Raw genomic sequence first — 15,769 nt, forward strand, 5'->3', positions numbered from 1 at the left:
CTCTTAGTGATGTCACTTAAAGGAACAGTACAGTATTTTGGTGCACAAATACATTGGCATGACAGGGTGGAACATGGACACATATAGCATGCTATTTAAACAAAATATGTTTATTTATTTATTTATTTATATGTTTAAAATTTTTTTTGATTAACATAACATTAACATCTCCCATAAAGGAAAATGAAACAGTTAAAAATATAAAAATTGTAATTTTATTATTTAATTTTATTTTACTTCACACTATTAAGCACATTTGAAATAGTGTTTTCAACCATTGCAAACAATACCGACAGTTTTATATCGCCTCGTTTTCCCCTTTAAATGTTGGGGACCCAAACTTAACAGTTTTCATTACTCAATAGTATTTTACCTGTTTATGATCTGTTAAAACATATTCTCTGACATATGTATTGCTACTGACATCTTCCACTCAACAGGTGTAAAACATTTTGGTAGTAATCTTCAGCATTGTGAGTTGTTTACGATTTAACTGTCCGAACTGTAGTGTGCAGCCTGCAGCAGTGTGCAGTCCAGCAGAGGCCGGGCCAGTCTACTCTCCCTCCCGACCTCACCAACAGGCTATCTCCTATCTCCGCAGTAAATGACAAGTCTATTTTGGAAAGGAGGCAGCGCCGAAACAGGCACGTCAGCTATTTGGCATGATGAGGTACCGGAGAAGAAAGAAAAAATAAGTCTAGTCAACCGCCCACTGCAGGAGACTGGGGGATGTTCCACTACCCTGAATTTACAACCATTTCAAGGATATTTAAGCACAAAGAAGACATTTTTTTGGTGGGAATTCTAAACACAAATGTTGGAGTTTCCATCCGGAAAGTTTGACGGCCAACTGACGTTTTAGCCCACATGATTCAACGCCCGCTTTACCTGAGTGGCTGAAGACTCAAGGTGAAAAAGTAGTGTTAGGCTGAAAAGTATTACTAGCTTTAATACCAATTGTTACATGAATAATTATACCGAGAACCTGACTTAACTTATAGCAGTGTTTCAGTTTAATTTCAACTGAAATTTAACGAACTACTAGCCATTCACACCTGTAACGGTTAACCGTTACAATCCCTTCTTTTGAGTTAACGTTAGCTAGCTACAACTGCCAGTTTCAGTTAGACTGTTATGTTATTTAACCTGATGTGTGGCTATTTTCAAGCTCATTTGCTCCCATTTTCGCAGTTTTTCAAGCCACAAATTTGTGATAGAATTCCAACATAATTTTGAAAGACGTTTTTATTAGCTTATAGTAAAAGATGTAGTAACGTTATGTTTCTGAATTGGGAACTTTATCAAACAGCTGATGTCCCTTTCGCTTCTACAAATGGCAATGGACAGAGACGGGGTCTGACAGCTGAGGTTATTTTTGGGACAGGCAGTTCGAGCGACAGAGGTGACAAAGCTGGCAAATGTCACTCTTTGAAAGGCACATATCTGCTCTATTTGACCTTGTTATAGGGGAATTTATTTGTTGTTGTGTTATTAAACTACCTTTCCATTGAATAGGCTGCATGGCATGAAGTCAAGTCTTTGTATTGATGAGTGTGTCTGCTAGGCCATGACAGGGATATGTTCACTGACACTTACTGTAAGTGCCGGCTATAAATATGCCAATCTCAACCGTGGATTTATGTCTATTTTCATAGCACCACATATTTATAGAGTACACAAAGAAAACAGTCACATCTCACCTTTGGTGCATTTGACAGGGTCTCTTATTTGTGTTGAGGAAGTTATGTGAAATGCTTGACACAAGCTTTGTATGATACAAAAACAAAACAACAAAATTAAACAACGATTGGTAATTTGTTACAGTTCAATAAGAATTGTATTTATTTATTTGTCTATCCAGTATAGGGTGGCAACAATTATTTTCTCGATTAACTGAGTAGTCATTTGATCTATGAAATGTCAGAAGATGGTGAAAAATGCTGAGAAGTGTTTCCCAAAGCCTAAAGTGATGTCATCAAATGTCTTCTTTTGTCCCCACACAAGACTAAACAATTGATGAAGACTAAAGAAACCAGAAAATATTCAAATGTGAGAAGCTGGAATCACATTCAACATTTTTCTTATTTTTTTTCTTTAAAAATGACTCAAAACGATTAATCGATTAATGAAATAGTTGCCGATTTATTTCCTGTTGACCGACGATTAATCCACTAATTGTTGCAGCTCCTATTCATTATTCTTACTGTTCAATGTTGCATATGATTTCTTAAGCTCTTCAGTATTGTGTTGTAGCTAATATTCACCTTTTCTTTGGCTATAGAAACAAAACAATGGATCAGAATTTGTTTGGAGGAGCCCCCAGGTTTCTCACCCGCCCTAAGGCGTTCTCTGTGTGTGTTGGCAAGGATGCCACACTGAGCTGCACTATCATGGGCAGCCCGACCCCATTGATCACCTGGGAAAAGGAGAAGCTGAAGTTGACATCTGGGGGCCGCTTCAAGACCGTGGAGGATGGAGATGTGTACCGCCTGACCATCTATGACTTAACCTTGGAGGATAGTGGCCAGTACATGTGCCGGGCCAAAAACAGCGTTGGGGAAGCTTATGCTGCTGTAACCCTCAAAGTGGCCCTGCCAACAGAGATGGCTCAGAAGGCCCCTGTTTTCATGCTTAAGCCTACCTCTGCACGTGTGGATTTGGGAGGCGATGTTGTTTTCCACTGTCGTGTTGCAGCTTACCCTGATGCCAACTTTGACTGGGAGAAGGACGGGCGCTACTTGGGGGAGACTAACCGCATCAAGATTGTTTCAGACAGCGACAGCAGCACCTTAAAAATCCAAAGTGTACGTAACCTGGACAGCGGCACCTACACCTGCAGGGCCCAGAACACTGTGGGTCGGTCACACGCTGCAGCAGCTCTTGTCGTAGATGCCCAGGATTCCCGCCACCTGGCTGCAGACAAGAACACCTCCCTCCTCTCTCACCTGCAAAAACGCAAAGAAGAATTCAAGAAGGACATCTCTATCTATCGCACTGAAGATGGCAGCTCCTCAGTTTCTTCCTCCTCCACAGCCAATATCACAGATGGTTTTTCTCATAGTCTGGAATATGAGCTGAGGGCATCTGCGCTGGCAAAGCTGCCCAAAGGTGTGTTCACCCGTACCTGCACTGTCACTGAGGGCAAACATGCCAAACTCAGCTGCTTTGTGACGGGTCACCCCAAACCCCATATTATTTGGAGGAAGGATGGAACAAACATCAGCGAGGGCCGTAGGCATGTCATTTATGAGGATCATGCTGAGAATTTCATCCTCAAGATCCTGTACTGCAAGCAGACTGACAATGGTCTCTACACTTGCAATGCTACCAATATGGCCGGGCAGACCTACAGTGCTGTGTTGGTGACAGTCAAAGGTAAGCCTTTTTTTAAAATTTGATTCTTACAGACAAGCTACTTACAGCGATAGCAAGCCACTTTTATTGTAAAATCACATTTGAGAGAATCCTCTCCAAGTGAGCTTTCATTAGGGACACGTTCATGAATTTAATGCATCATTTGTCTGCAGTTATAACACTGTAGATGCTGACAGACTAGACCATTTTATGGCTGGCATTTACAGCATCTTCCTAATATGTACAGGGAGAGATTAAAGGATAAAGCTGACGTTAAATCCCTTCAAAAAGACCAAAACCAATTTATTAGACTGCCTCTCAATAGTTTCCAACTTCCCAAGCATTCCTGTGGCAGAGCCTTAAGCCCATTTGTTCCTGCTGAAATCATTAAAAATGGCTACAAATATATAGTGTCATTTACAGAAAAAGGCTTAGTAATTTCCCAAAACAGCTGGGCACCGTGGTCCTTATAAAACATTACTCAAACAGGAATAAATAGTGCCTTGGTTAGGAACTATTTTCAGCTATGGATTAATACACATTTGGTGCTCCAGTGAATATTTACAGCAGCAGATGCAAGACTGACTCAAAATAAATTACATTGCCCATGTTCATTGTAATAAATGAATAGGTCACCCGGTGCAACAGTATAGATAATGTCTGTTTATTTAATCACAATAGAAATGGAGGTCTGTAGCACAGAAGAATAAGCTACATTCACAGGATAAACTCTGGCAACTGCAGTACTGGATGTGTTCACATCTCTGTACTAAAGCTTCTTTTAAACCTCTCAAAATGTGTTTGGCAATTTTCACAACAAGGTTGAATTCTGGCCCATCCTCTGAAGGAAGGTGTAGTGTTGCATCTATTTTCTGCTGGTGATGAGTAGTTCACAGTTGCTAAGATGATCACTCACTTACAGGAGCACATTGGCATCGCTGCTGGTGTAACTTCCCTTGGGTAGAAATTGGCAAAAGGATGAAATTAGTGTGTCAGTAATTGATCTTAATTAATTTTAATAGTGAAGGCTTTGGCACTGATGTAGCTGTTCATTGTAGTGAAAGACCAAGGATGCCTCTGATGTTTGCCCTGCAGTTTGTGAGTAAGTTGGATTTAAGCTGAAGCTTTGCATCAGAGAGGTCTATGAATTTTTGCCTTTCAGTGTTCATAAGTGCAATTAAATACAGTTCATCATCTACAGAACTGAATAAAAAGAGAAAAAACAGTAAATAGAAGAAAAAATGGTAACAAATACACTACAGTGCTACAGTTCCTTTTGATACACAAGTACAACCACATTGTACATTGGAAAAACAGCAACAAACAGCAACAAAACAGACAAAACATTGTATACAAAAAACTAAATTTAACATCTTTACATTGAATTAATGGACATCACTTTTATATACTTTATATCGGGTCTTGGCCAAAAAAAAAAAGGTCAGACACATTACTGGACAGATAATATAGGAAACTACTTATTTTTTAAAATACTAATGAACAAAGTAAACTTTTAATGGTTGATGGTGTTCTGTGTCAAAGCTTTTGAGTAATTTATGATCTAAGGCTATTCTGTATCTCACATACTTTGATTTCCTCTAGTGTGTGACTGTTTGTTTTTTTGTGGAACCTAATATTCTCTAAGTACAAATATTGAACTATCAAGCCATTGAACATCTCATTTGTCCTTTGGAAGGTACAATATAGGAAATATTGTAAATATTTTAATGTAAACATTACATTTAGCTATATTATGTGGATACTTTGAATGATTTTCTGAACCCAGTGGACTTCTCCCATAACTCAAAGGAGAGTTCCACATGTTTCAACACTTGGTTCCTGAAGTATCCACTGTTTAAACTGTTGGCTGAGAATTGCTGGCATTTTGAAATAGTAACTCTTGTTTACGGTGCATTATAACACGGTAAGAAAACCCACAACACACAAGTAGGGGAAATGTACAAGATGTACTGTGCAATCCCCACTGAAATATGAGGTGGTTGTGGTGAGCATCTTATAACCTTTAGTCCACAGGAGTACAGGACTTTTATCTTCCCCTTCTGGCAATGAGAGGTATTACAAAACCACTGTTTACACGTGCTTATCAGGGGTGAGGGAGAAAAATTGATTCTAAGATGCATCCTGATGCGGACGTGGACAATTCTGCACTGATTCACAAATGTCAAAAATCGATTTTCTAAATGTTAGTTAATAACGTGATGTTGACGTAATGAAAAGGCGAAACTCAGCTGCGAGGTCAGTGCAGCTGCGGCACCCGGACAGTCTATAGCGTGGACACGCCGAAGTTCATCCTCAAAAAAGGCAGCGGTTCCAAGCATGTTTTGATTTAATGTCTAAATAATTACCTTTGCGAGACAAATGTGAAGTAGGCTAGATATTGTGAACTTTCTACACTGTCACTCAGAGACTAACATTAGTGGAGCGGAGCAGCAAACTCCAGCAGTAAAAAATGAGATTGGCTGACCAACACATACTGCAGCACAAACAACTTAAACAAAATCTGAGGTGAAGAAAATGACTCGGTGTGTTGGACAACGATGTCTTTCCCCAGAGCTAACAGTGCAGCAGAGAGGCTGCCCTCCACTGCTGGAGACATGACAACACAGTAGAGCACTCCGCCTCCCTTTCATTTTGTTATTCTCATACAGGCAGGAGACTCTAAGATGCTTTCACATTAATTAATTAATTAATTAATGCAGTTAACTTTTTTAAATGAAAAGGCTGCAGACCATTTATCTTATCTGCCAGTTATGTTTCATATTTTATTTCACTAGACTCAGGACCAGTGAATGGTTTGGTGCACAGTATACTGGAGTAAGAGACTGAATATAGCCCCCCTGCCCCCCTTTTCTATTCATTCAATTGAGAATTGATTCTGAATAGAATCAGACATCAATGGGAATTGAATCAAATTGTGAGATTCCCAAAGATTCTCACCCCTAGTGCTTATGTCATAGGCTCCGCTGTAGCCTACTCCGTCACTGCTGTTACCGCTGTGAAGCAATGGATAAATTGTTTTGAGCGTCATACAACCCCCGTGAAAAGACCTGTTTCACTATCAGAATTTGATCTATTCTGTCCAATAACATTTGGAAAGTCTAGAAGAGCCACACAATGAAATTATTTTATCCCCATCCAAGTCAGCCTAACCAGAAGTTAGCCACTTGGCCAATGGAAGTCTCTGGTGTGCATACTCTGCCCGTACAGCGTACGCAGTATGCATTCATGTGTCCAGTGCGGGAATGTCACCACCGACACCAGATTTTAAAATTCTGTATACTGTGAAATACAGAGATTTACCTGGTGGTGACAGTCTTAATCAGCATTGTGTGAACTCGGTTGGCGAGGGCTTGAATGTAACAGACATTAATTTATATGTAAAAGTTCTGCACTGCAATAAATACAATTTTCTATGACATTACATATTTTGCATCTTTAAGCACACTGTGTTTTGCATTATTTAGCTAATGAACTTTACAAATTATTAATCATTATTTTACAACCATTTGCCAGAACATCCCACATTTTTATTTCCTTCCAGATAGCAATTGCTAAACCATGCAAACACCTCATAAAAAGGATAATGTCAATTTGGAACTTTTATGCATTGAAATTGTTTCAGCAAATTCTCAAATATTGGCTATTGGCTTTGTCAGAATGCATAACCATGGGAAAATAATGTAACTTTAGCCAAGTATTTAACAGATAAAATGTCCATTGTGATGGATAACCTATCTCAACGCAAGTTTTAAAGTTTCTATTACTTTATTTTAACAGTGCACTGGCTTAAACTAAAACCAAGGTCACAGTTAGAAATTGTTGTCAGTATTGTAAAATATGCTTACGGGTAATTGATATTGTATGGTCATATAACTTGAAGGTTCCTCTCTTCTTCACTGTGTCAGAGCCAAAGGTGCCATTTAGGAGGAAGCTGCAAGATGTGGAGGTTCAAGAGAAAACTTCAGCCACACTGATGTGTGAGGTGCCTCTTAGTGCCAGCCAGGCCAACTGGTTTATGGAAGAAACACGTCTGGAACAAAGTTCTAAGTATCGTATTGAGGAAGAAGGCAGCCTGCGTCGTCTCACTATACACAATGTCACCACCAACGATGATGGTGTTTATATCTGCGAGATGAAAGAGGGCAGTCGCACTGTGGCTGAGCTCACTGTCCTAGGTATGATTGAGACTCTCTCATTTTTTCCACTTCATTTATTGTTAAATCTTATGTCTGTGTATCACAATGCTATTATCAAGTGTAATTAATGCAGCCTTATTAAATATACTGCTAGAAACAAGGACATGTTACAGTTTGAATCAACATCATATCTGTTCCCTGGAAATTTCTGTTGTCCCCAAGTGGCAGTTTTGTCAGTGTGTCTCCTACGCTACTAAATGCATTTCTTTATGTAACATCTACTTTGTCCCATATCCCAGGCAACATTACTAAGAAGCTTCCTCGGAGGACAGTAGTTCCTGTCAGTGACACTGTCATCTTCTGTGTGGAGCTGGAGCATCCCTGCCCTGATGCATACTGGACCCGCAATGGCGAGAAACTAAAGGAAGATTCCCGCATTTCCATTGCCTGCATGCTCAGACAGTACACTCTCACAATTAGAGAGTGCCAGGCAGATGACTCAGGAGAGGTGGCCTTTGTGGCTGGAGACTGCAAGACCTCCACTCGATTCTCTGTCACTGGTGAGGATTAGAACTGGGGAAATGTTATCACAAACTAATTCTGTTGTTTTGACTTACTTGCAAAACCATATGTGTGAGGGTTAGGGTCAGGACAGTTTGTATTTTGGCTTTAAGTTTTAAATTACAGATAACTATACGCAGCAGACTGAGCAATATTTCTGGTGATTCTCTTAATTGTCTTGTATTTATTGTATTGTTGTTGTCCCAACCCATATAGCACCTACATGGATTAGAGCAAAATATAAAAGTCATACCTTTATACCTTTACTTAAAGGCAACATATATAAAATATAAAAGAAATCATTACTTTCAAAACAACTTGGACTGATACAATTTACATTTTGGATGTGATTGTTATTATTTTCACCTCTAAAAAAAAAGTAGTTCAGATAGAAAAACCAAAAGGCAGTGCTGCAATGAGTCAAGTAGTGAAGGAGTATAAAATGTAGGTGTTCTTCAGCATATGTATAGCACACCCTTGTTTTAAAATGGATGTGTTCCAACAAAAGATTTTGAACTTAAATATGGCTTTGGAGTGCCTTTGATTCATCTACCTTAAATGGTTTACAAAAATGGGATAAACATGTTATAAACCTGGTCTGATCACTTATGTGGACTTTGTTGTGAAGCTATGTTGATATATGTTGATATTTTTTATTAATTAAGCTGTTAAACAAAATGTTAACATAACTGAGAGGAATGATGGACAACTAAGTAAAGTAAAACTGAGTATTTTACTACAATCACTCAACACTCATCTGGTCATATAAACAGCATGACTGTCACTCTTTCTGCTCTAGCTGCAAGGAAGCATCCTCCCGATCCCCCAGTTGATGCTGTGGTGCAGAACAAGACTGACTCATCCCTCACCATTCAGTGGTCTCCTCCTGACAGTGACCGCCCCGTGCCCATCAAGGGCTACATTGTGGAGAGGAGGAAGGTTGGCACTCAGACATGGCAGAGGTGCAATGCCGGAAAAACAGTTACCTCAACAGAGATCACTATCAACAGCTTTGTTGAGGAAGCCAGCTACCAATTCCGTATCTCTGCTATCAATGACTTTGGCCAGAGTCCCTACCTGGAAGTGCCTGGAAGCTTCTACCTTGGTAAGACTGATGTCTTCTGATATTTGTCATTCATGGCTAGATGCCGTTGTTGTATGCCACTATACTGACTACATGGACTACTTTAAACCTTATCTCATGTGTTGTTTGTCTTTTTCCTTCAGAACCAACTGCAGAAATCAGGAAAGGCCTGGTGAACAGCACTGCAGTCTTTGGAGAGGAGTTCTCTCTCTCTCTGGAGCTGTCTGCTGCCTGTTCTGGCTTTTGGTCTCTAAATGGCCGCCTCCTGCGCAGTGGAGGAGACTACCTCATCACCAGGTCCAAGAACGTACACACTCTGCTCATACGAGTCGTGACCATGGAAATGAATGGAAATGAAGTCAAGTTTGTGGGTGGAGGCTCGGAGAGCAGTTGCATCCTCTCTGTGAAGGGTATGCACTTCAACATAGCCAGTAAAACAGAAAAATGCTCTAAATCCTACTGATACAAGGCTGTTTTTTTACATACAGTACCAGTCAAAAGTTTGGACAGATTTTCTCATTCAAGTGAATGGTAAGGTATGTCCAAACTTTTGACTGGTACTGTACATTTTAATTTGTTGTGAAAATCAAAGCAGTAATGCCTTCATACCTGACATACATATTTTTTTAGTCCCTCCTGTTAGGTTCACTAATAAGTCAGATCAGCTGGAGGTGGTGACCTGCAGTGCCCAAGCCACTGCTCAGCTGACTGCTGAGGTGTCAGATTATGATGCACAGGTTTGTGATGGGAAAATACATAATTTCCAGCTTTACTTTTTCTCACATATTCTTTTAATGTACCTTTAACTTTACAAGTATGCACGATTGAAAAACCTACTGGTATTTTACACTAGTAGAAAATTCAGGTACTCTTTTAATCCAAACACTTACTTACTATTGTGTATATTTTGGTAATCCGTTCCCTGTTTGTTTCTTCAGGTGGTTTGGATGAAAAATGGGCGGGAGTTAAAAATGGGCAAGAAGTATGAATATGTGATGACTGAACGCAAGAGGATCCTGATGATACACAATGTTACAGAGGAAGATGTGGGCATCTATGAGTGTGTTTTAGCTGAAGACAGGATGTCCATGCAACTCACTCTTAAAGGTACACTCATCAAAATCACTGGCACATAGTACAGCTATACAGTTTCATTCTGTGTTCACAGCACAGAGTTGACAATCTGTCTGCCATGGACTGTTCAAACATGTGTTGAGGTTATTGGCATGTGAAGCAAAAGTTTTGTTAAATGCCACCTTTGTGTCTTGCTTATTGCAAAGATTATGTCACAAAGAGGGCTGTGCTCAATTTGTGCAACATGTGTAGCATGGGAGTTAGGGTTAGGGCCTATAGTATAGCCTCCAGCCCTCATAATGCAGACAGTGTGTGTCATACCACATGATAGACCTGCTCTGATGGCTGCTAGCATAGTGCTTATGAGCCATCAAATACAGGAAAAAAAGTGTCTTCCTACACATGAGCTGCTTTGATTAAAAAAACCTACAATTTCAGATACATTCATTATCAACAAACAAAGATGCATGAATAAAAAGCTAAATAACTTAAGACTCAAGACTTTTCCATCTCGTCTTTTCTAAGATGAACCTGCTAAGTTTTTGAACAAGGCCAGAGGTCCCATGGGACTGTCATCGTCCCTTAAAGGAGATCTTGAGCTGAGCTGTGAGGTTTCTCCTGCCAGCGCAACCGTTTTGTGGAGAAAAGATCAAGTGGAGATCACTGAGGACCAAAGAACTACCATGATCTCCAAAGGGACTCAAAGGAAACTCATTATCAAGAGTGCCAAGAAAAGTGACGAAGGACATTACTCCTGTGAGACAGCAGCAGACAAAGTCACATTCCAGGTCAAGATAAAAGGTAAGACTGTATGATGCATCTGCAGGACATGGAATAGCTTTGCAATTTTGTTGTCTTCTCAACACTTGACTCCACGTTGCAGACTGAATTATAGGAAACATTCTTTTTCTTTCAGAAACTCAAGCCCAAGCTGCCTTCTCCAACAAGGAGTCAGTCCAGCAGGAGGTGAAAGCTACTTTCTCCCAAAAAGCCACTCTTAGTTGCAATGTGTCTGATAGCAAGACAGAGGTAAAATGGTACAAAGACGGCAAGCTGTTGATATCCAGTAGGACGATATACTCAGAATCCAAAGGCAATACCCGTCAGCTGGTGATTGAAAAGGTGGAGAAGAAGGATGCTGGAGAGTATACCTGCGAAGCTGGAGGAGATAAGCTGGTCTTCAAGATATTCGTGTCAGGTAGAACTGAACATGTGATCAATTATATGCACACAATTACTGTCAGTGTCTATGAGCTATGAATATTAGAGAGAGTTAATTACCACACATTTAGCTAAGTTTTTACAATATTTATTTCGGATGTTGTACAATTTTAATTCTTTCAAATAATCTGCTGATAAGTCTTGTTGAAATATGCCTGCCATGATAAATGAATAATCAAAAACTGAATAATCAAATTTGTTGCAATTTACTCAGATTGTATCACTTTAAATCTTCAATCCTGAGGTGTATGTCTTCTTTTATCAAGCTAAAGAATATACTGTTTTATAGTTATACTGTTTCTAATATATATAATGTAGCCTCTATTATAAATGTTTAACAGTGCCCACAATGACACTGTATAACATTTCTAATTAACTTTACCCTCAGAGCCCCAGGTTGCATTCTTCAACAAAGAATCAGTCCAGAGGGAGGTGAAAGCCACTCTTTCCCAGAAAGCCACTCTGAGCTGCGAGGTAGCTGATTCCAAGACAGAGGTGAAATGGTACAAAGATGGCAAGCTGCTGACTTCCAGCAAGACAATACATGCAGAGTCGAAGGGTAAGAGTCGCCAACTGGTGATAGACAGTGTGGAGAAGAAGGATGGTGGAGAGTACATCTGTGAGGCTGGGACTGAGAAGCTGGCCTTTAAGATACATGTGGCAGGTAAGACACCATATAATAATCACACAGCAATCATTACTTATTGGATGTTTAGTAGTAAGCTCTGAATGAATAGCACCTGATATTTTCCCCTACATGCCTCCTCCATCAGAGGCCCAGTCAGCCTTCTTCAGTAAAGAATCTGTCCAGAAGGAGGTGAAAGCCACTCTCTCCCAGAAAGCCACTCTTAGCTGTGAGGTAGCTGATTCCAAGACAGAGGTAAAATGGTACAAAGATGGAAAGCTGCTTACCACCGGCAAGGCAATACATGTAGAGTCGAAGGGCAAGAGTCGCCAGCTGGTGATAGAGAGTATGGAGAAGAAGGATGGTGGAGAGTACATCTGTGAGGTTGGGACTGAGAAGCTGGTCTTCAAACTCCAGGTGGCAGGTAAGAGAAAGGGATAAACTCCAATTACTGTTATTTCCAGGGCATAGCATATAAAACATAAATACCAGATGAATTTTAGTTGAAACCTAGTTTTGATGACTGTCTCATACAGTGTTAATTGAACTGTAAAAAACATGAAAATTTAAAAAAAAAAAAAAAAATAGGCAATCAAAATTTTGAAATAAATGTTCTTTACTCATTCTGATTGCATAATTCTTTAAAACATGTTTTATAAACACTGAGAATGACAAATCATTTAAGTGGTCATTTTATGTTCTCTGCTAGCTTGTTTTTTAAAGAGATGAATACATTAACTATGGGAAATTGGAGAATATTTTGTGTTTCGTATTTGAGTCTGTGGCTGTGATTGTAAATGTCATTGTGAATAATGAATTTTGGTTGCATTGTTGGTCACTTCAGTTATGAGATATTTTGCATGCTTTGCTCAAAGGTGCAATGTTGATGTTGATGTTTGATTCTCATGTTATTAGGTAATAATTGAAATTACAGTATGTGACTATTTGGGGTTTTGTTGCTCTTATGTCCTACTGAGCTTCCGGCTCTGAATTTCTTGGCGTATTTGTTTGCTGAGGAAATTCTGGTGTTTTGTGGTTCTGTTGTTCGTCAGGTTGTTTTCTGTTTGGTCTTCCAGTCCGAGTGGATTTGTTGTAAATTGTTTTTTTCAGTCTGAAATGAATTGTTACTGACGTCTCCGTGGTGCTTCTCCGTGGCTACCTTCAGATATACAAAATGCTTTCACTTTATGTCTGCAAAGCTTGTCTCTCAATTTGACATCCTTCAATATAGTTTATGGCTCTGTGTTTTACATCTATAAAGTTTTCTTGTGTTTGTCCAATTCATACAAAGTGGTATCTGTGCTGTGGTTTTAGTGTTCTGGCCATTTTTGTATTGGTAATTGTACTGCTACTATACCTCCCCTCTACTTCTGCAGAAGTCCAGGCTAAATCTGCTTTCCTCAATAAAGAGTCTGTCCAGAAGGAGGTAAAAGCCACTCTCTCCCAGAAAACCACTCTAAGCTGTGAGGTAGTCGATAACAAGACAGAGGTAAAGTGGTACAAGGATGGCAAACTGCTGAGTCCAAGTAGAGCAGTTCAGATGGAGTCTAAGGGCAAGAGTCGTCTACTGGTGCTCAGCAGCCTGGAGAAGAAAGATGCAGGAGTGTACATGTGTGAAGTTGGAACTGATAAATTGGAATTTAAAGTACAGGTGACAGGTATGAGGACATCAAAGCAAATATTATATGTCAGAGTGCTGTGATTTGTGCAGATGTTTTAATTTGTTTGTGTTTCTGTCTGCCTGTCTGAAGATTACGGGTGAAGAAGAAAGAAAGAAAAAGAAAAACAGCAGTAGTAGAGGATTTCAGTTTTTAGTTTTGCTTAAATGCTGCTTTTGTTGGAACTGTGAACGTTTTAGTGTGTTACTAGTATCACACATATGCATATCTTCATTCTTTGTAATATTTTTAGTTGTTTAATTTATGTGTCTGCACAAAACTGTGTACTGGGCTCAGTGGTACTGCACATTTGTCCAATTGATTTAGTCTCTGTTATGTTGTGGTTATAGTCAGTTTTCCTGGTTATATTTTGGTTTGCATCATTCTAAAGAGTAGTTTTTGTCGTATTTTAATGAGTTTACAATGTTGTGACATTCTTTATTATCTCTGCAGAGGTTCAACCCAAGTCAGCCTTCTCCAACAAGGACACAGTTCAGAAGGAGGTGAAAGTCACTAGCTCCGAGAAAGCCACTTTGAGCTGCGAGGTAGCTGATTCCAAGACAGAGGTGAAGTGGTACAAGGATGGCAAGCTCCTGACTTCCAGCAAGACAATACATGCAGAGTCGAAGGGTAAGAGTCGACAGCTGGTGATAGACAGTGTGGTGAAGAAGGATGCCGGAGAGTACATCTGTGAGGCTGGGACTGAGAAACTGGCTTTCAAGATACAGGTGGCAGGTAGGCGGGATAAGTGTATGCAAATATGAATTATAAATATCTGCACAACATAACTTCATGCATTGGCTTTATCAAATGTGTTTTATCTTATTTGTTTTGTAGCACTGTGTGTTAAATCTATCTATTTTGTTGTATTGTTTTACTTTATTTATTGAGTCTGGTCATTTCTGCTGAGAGATTTTGGCTGTGTGTGTGCTTTTCCTCATCACTGATATGTTAGCATTTATTTACACTATTTTTTAAATTTGCACTACAGAAGCCCCGGCTGGCTTCTCTAACAAGGAGTCAGTCCAGAAGGAGGTGAAAGCTACTCTCTCTAAGAAAGCCACTCTGAGCTGTGAGGTTTCTGATTCCAAGGCTGAGGTAAAGTGGTACAAGGATGGCAAGCTGCTGACCTCCAGCAAAACGGTCCACATGGAGACAAAGGGCAGGAGTCGTGAGCTGGTGATAGAAAAAATGGAGAGAAAGGATGCTGGAGAATACACATGTGAGGCTGGAACAGAAAAGCTGGTATTTAAGCTGCAGACGGCAGGTAAGATATACTTAAAACATAAATCGTTTTTTCCTAACATTGATTATTCTCTGCACAAAGCACAAAAATATGTTCTTGCTTCTCTGTAGAAGTAGCTGCCATGTTCCAGAAGAAGTCTGTCCAGGACACCTGTATTGTTCAAGCAAGTGAAAACATTGTATTGACCACTGAGCTGACCACAGAGAGTGCTAGTGTGAGGTGGTTTAGAGATGGTGTGGCGCTCAAGGAGAGCAGCAAGTATGAAATGAAAAAAGATGGCCTTTCTCGTACTCTGATAGTAAAATCCGCTGAATCCAAAGACAGTGGAACATACTCTTGTCAAACTGCTGAAGACAAACTAGAGTTCAAAGTCCAGGTTAAAGGTAAGTCAGCTTTCTTAGAAATGTCTTTAAAATTCTGAGAACTGCTTCATAGACTTCTGCAGATGCCAGATTTTGTTTTGATATCTAACTCCCATATTTTTATCGCAGAGTTAGCTTTGAAGTTTGTTGTTCCTTTGAAACCTGCTACGGTGGAGTTGGGAAGTAACCTAAGCCTGACGTGTGAATTAAACCAAGCCTCAGGGGATGTTGTCTGGCATCATGGTGGTTCTGAGATTAAACCTGGTGGCAGGTACTGCATCAAGACAGATGGTGCAAGGCGGGTTCTCACTGTGACTGGCATGACTAAGGAAGATGAAGGAGAATACAGCTGTGAATGTAAAAATGACAAGACTTCTGCTAAAGTCTCTGCAAAAGGTAAGTAACTGTTAAATCAGTAAACAGTTGC

At 39.8% G+C, this 15,769-nt stretch overlaps 1 protein-coding gene across 5 annotated transcripts in view; it reads left to right on the top strand.

Moving 5' to 3' along the window:
- Positions 1-578: 578 nt before the first annotated feature.
- The window catches only part of obscnb (obscurin, cytoskeletal calmodulin and titin-interacting RhoGEF b), a 68,183-nt gene continuing 52,992 nt past the window's right edge, over positions 579-15,769 (top strand). For 3 of the 5 annotated variants that reach the window (XM_042427542.1, XM_042427543.1, XM_042427544.1), the window contains exons 1-17: positions 580-909; positions 2,282-3,375; positions 7,281-7,550; positions 7,811-8,071; positions 8,872-9,177; positions 9,300-9,566; positions 9,787-9,893; positions 10,095-10,263; positions 10,756-11,031; positions 11,147-11,428; positions 11,840-12,115; positions 12,225-12,500; positions 13,453-13,734; positions 14,188-14,469; positions 14,726-15,001; positions 15,091-15,363; positions 15,472-15,738. In XM_042427542.1, coding sequence (XP_042283476.1) covers positions 2,292-3,375; positions 7,281-7,550; positions 7,811-8,071; positions 8,872-9,177; positions 9,300-9,566; positions 9,787-9,893; positions 10,095-10,263; positions 10,756-11,031; positions 11,147-11,428; positions 11,840-12,115; positions 12,225-12,500; positions 13,453-13,734; positions 14,188-14,469; positions 14,726-15,001; positions 15,091-15,363; positions 15,472-15,738 — 4,954 coding nt within the window. In that variant the 5' untranslated portion in view covers positions 580-909; positions 2,282-2,291. Of the gene's footprint in view, positions 910-2,281; positions 3,376-7,280; positions 7,551-7,810; positions 8,072-8,871; positions 9,178-9,299; positions 9,567-9,786; positions 9,894-10,094; positions 10,264-10,755; positions 11,032-11,146; positions 11,429-11,839; positions 12,116-12,224; positions 12,501-13,452; positions 13,735-14,187; positions 14,470-14,725; positions 15,002-15,090; positions 15,364-15,471; positions 15,739-15,769 lie in introns of all 5 variants that reach the window. The other 2 variants (XM_042427541.1, XM_042427545.1) reach the window with 2 other exon arrangements.

Source organism: Thunnus maccoyii, chromosome 12 (assembly GCF_910596095.1).
Source record: "Thunnus maccoyii chromosome 12, fThuMac1.1, whole genome shotgun sequence".
Classification (NCBI taxonomy): domain Eukaryota; kingdom Metazoa; phylum Chordata; class Actinopteri; order Scombriformes; family Scombridae; genus Thunnus; species Thunnus maccoyii.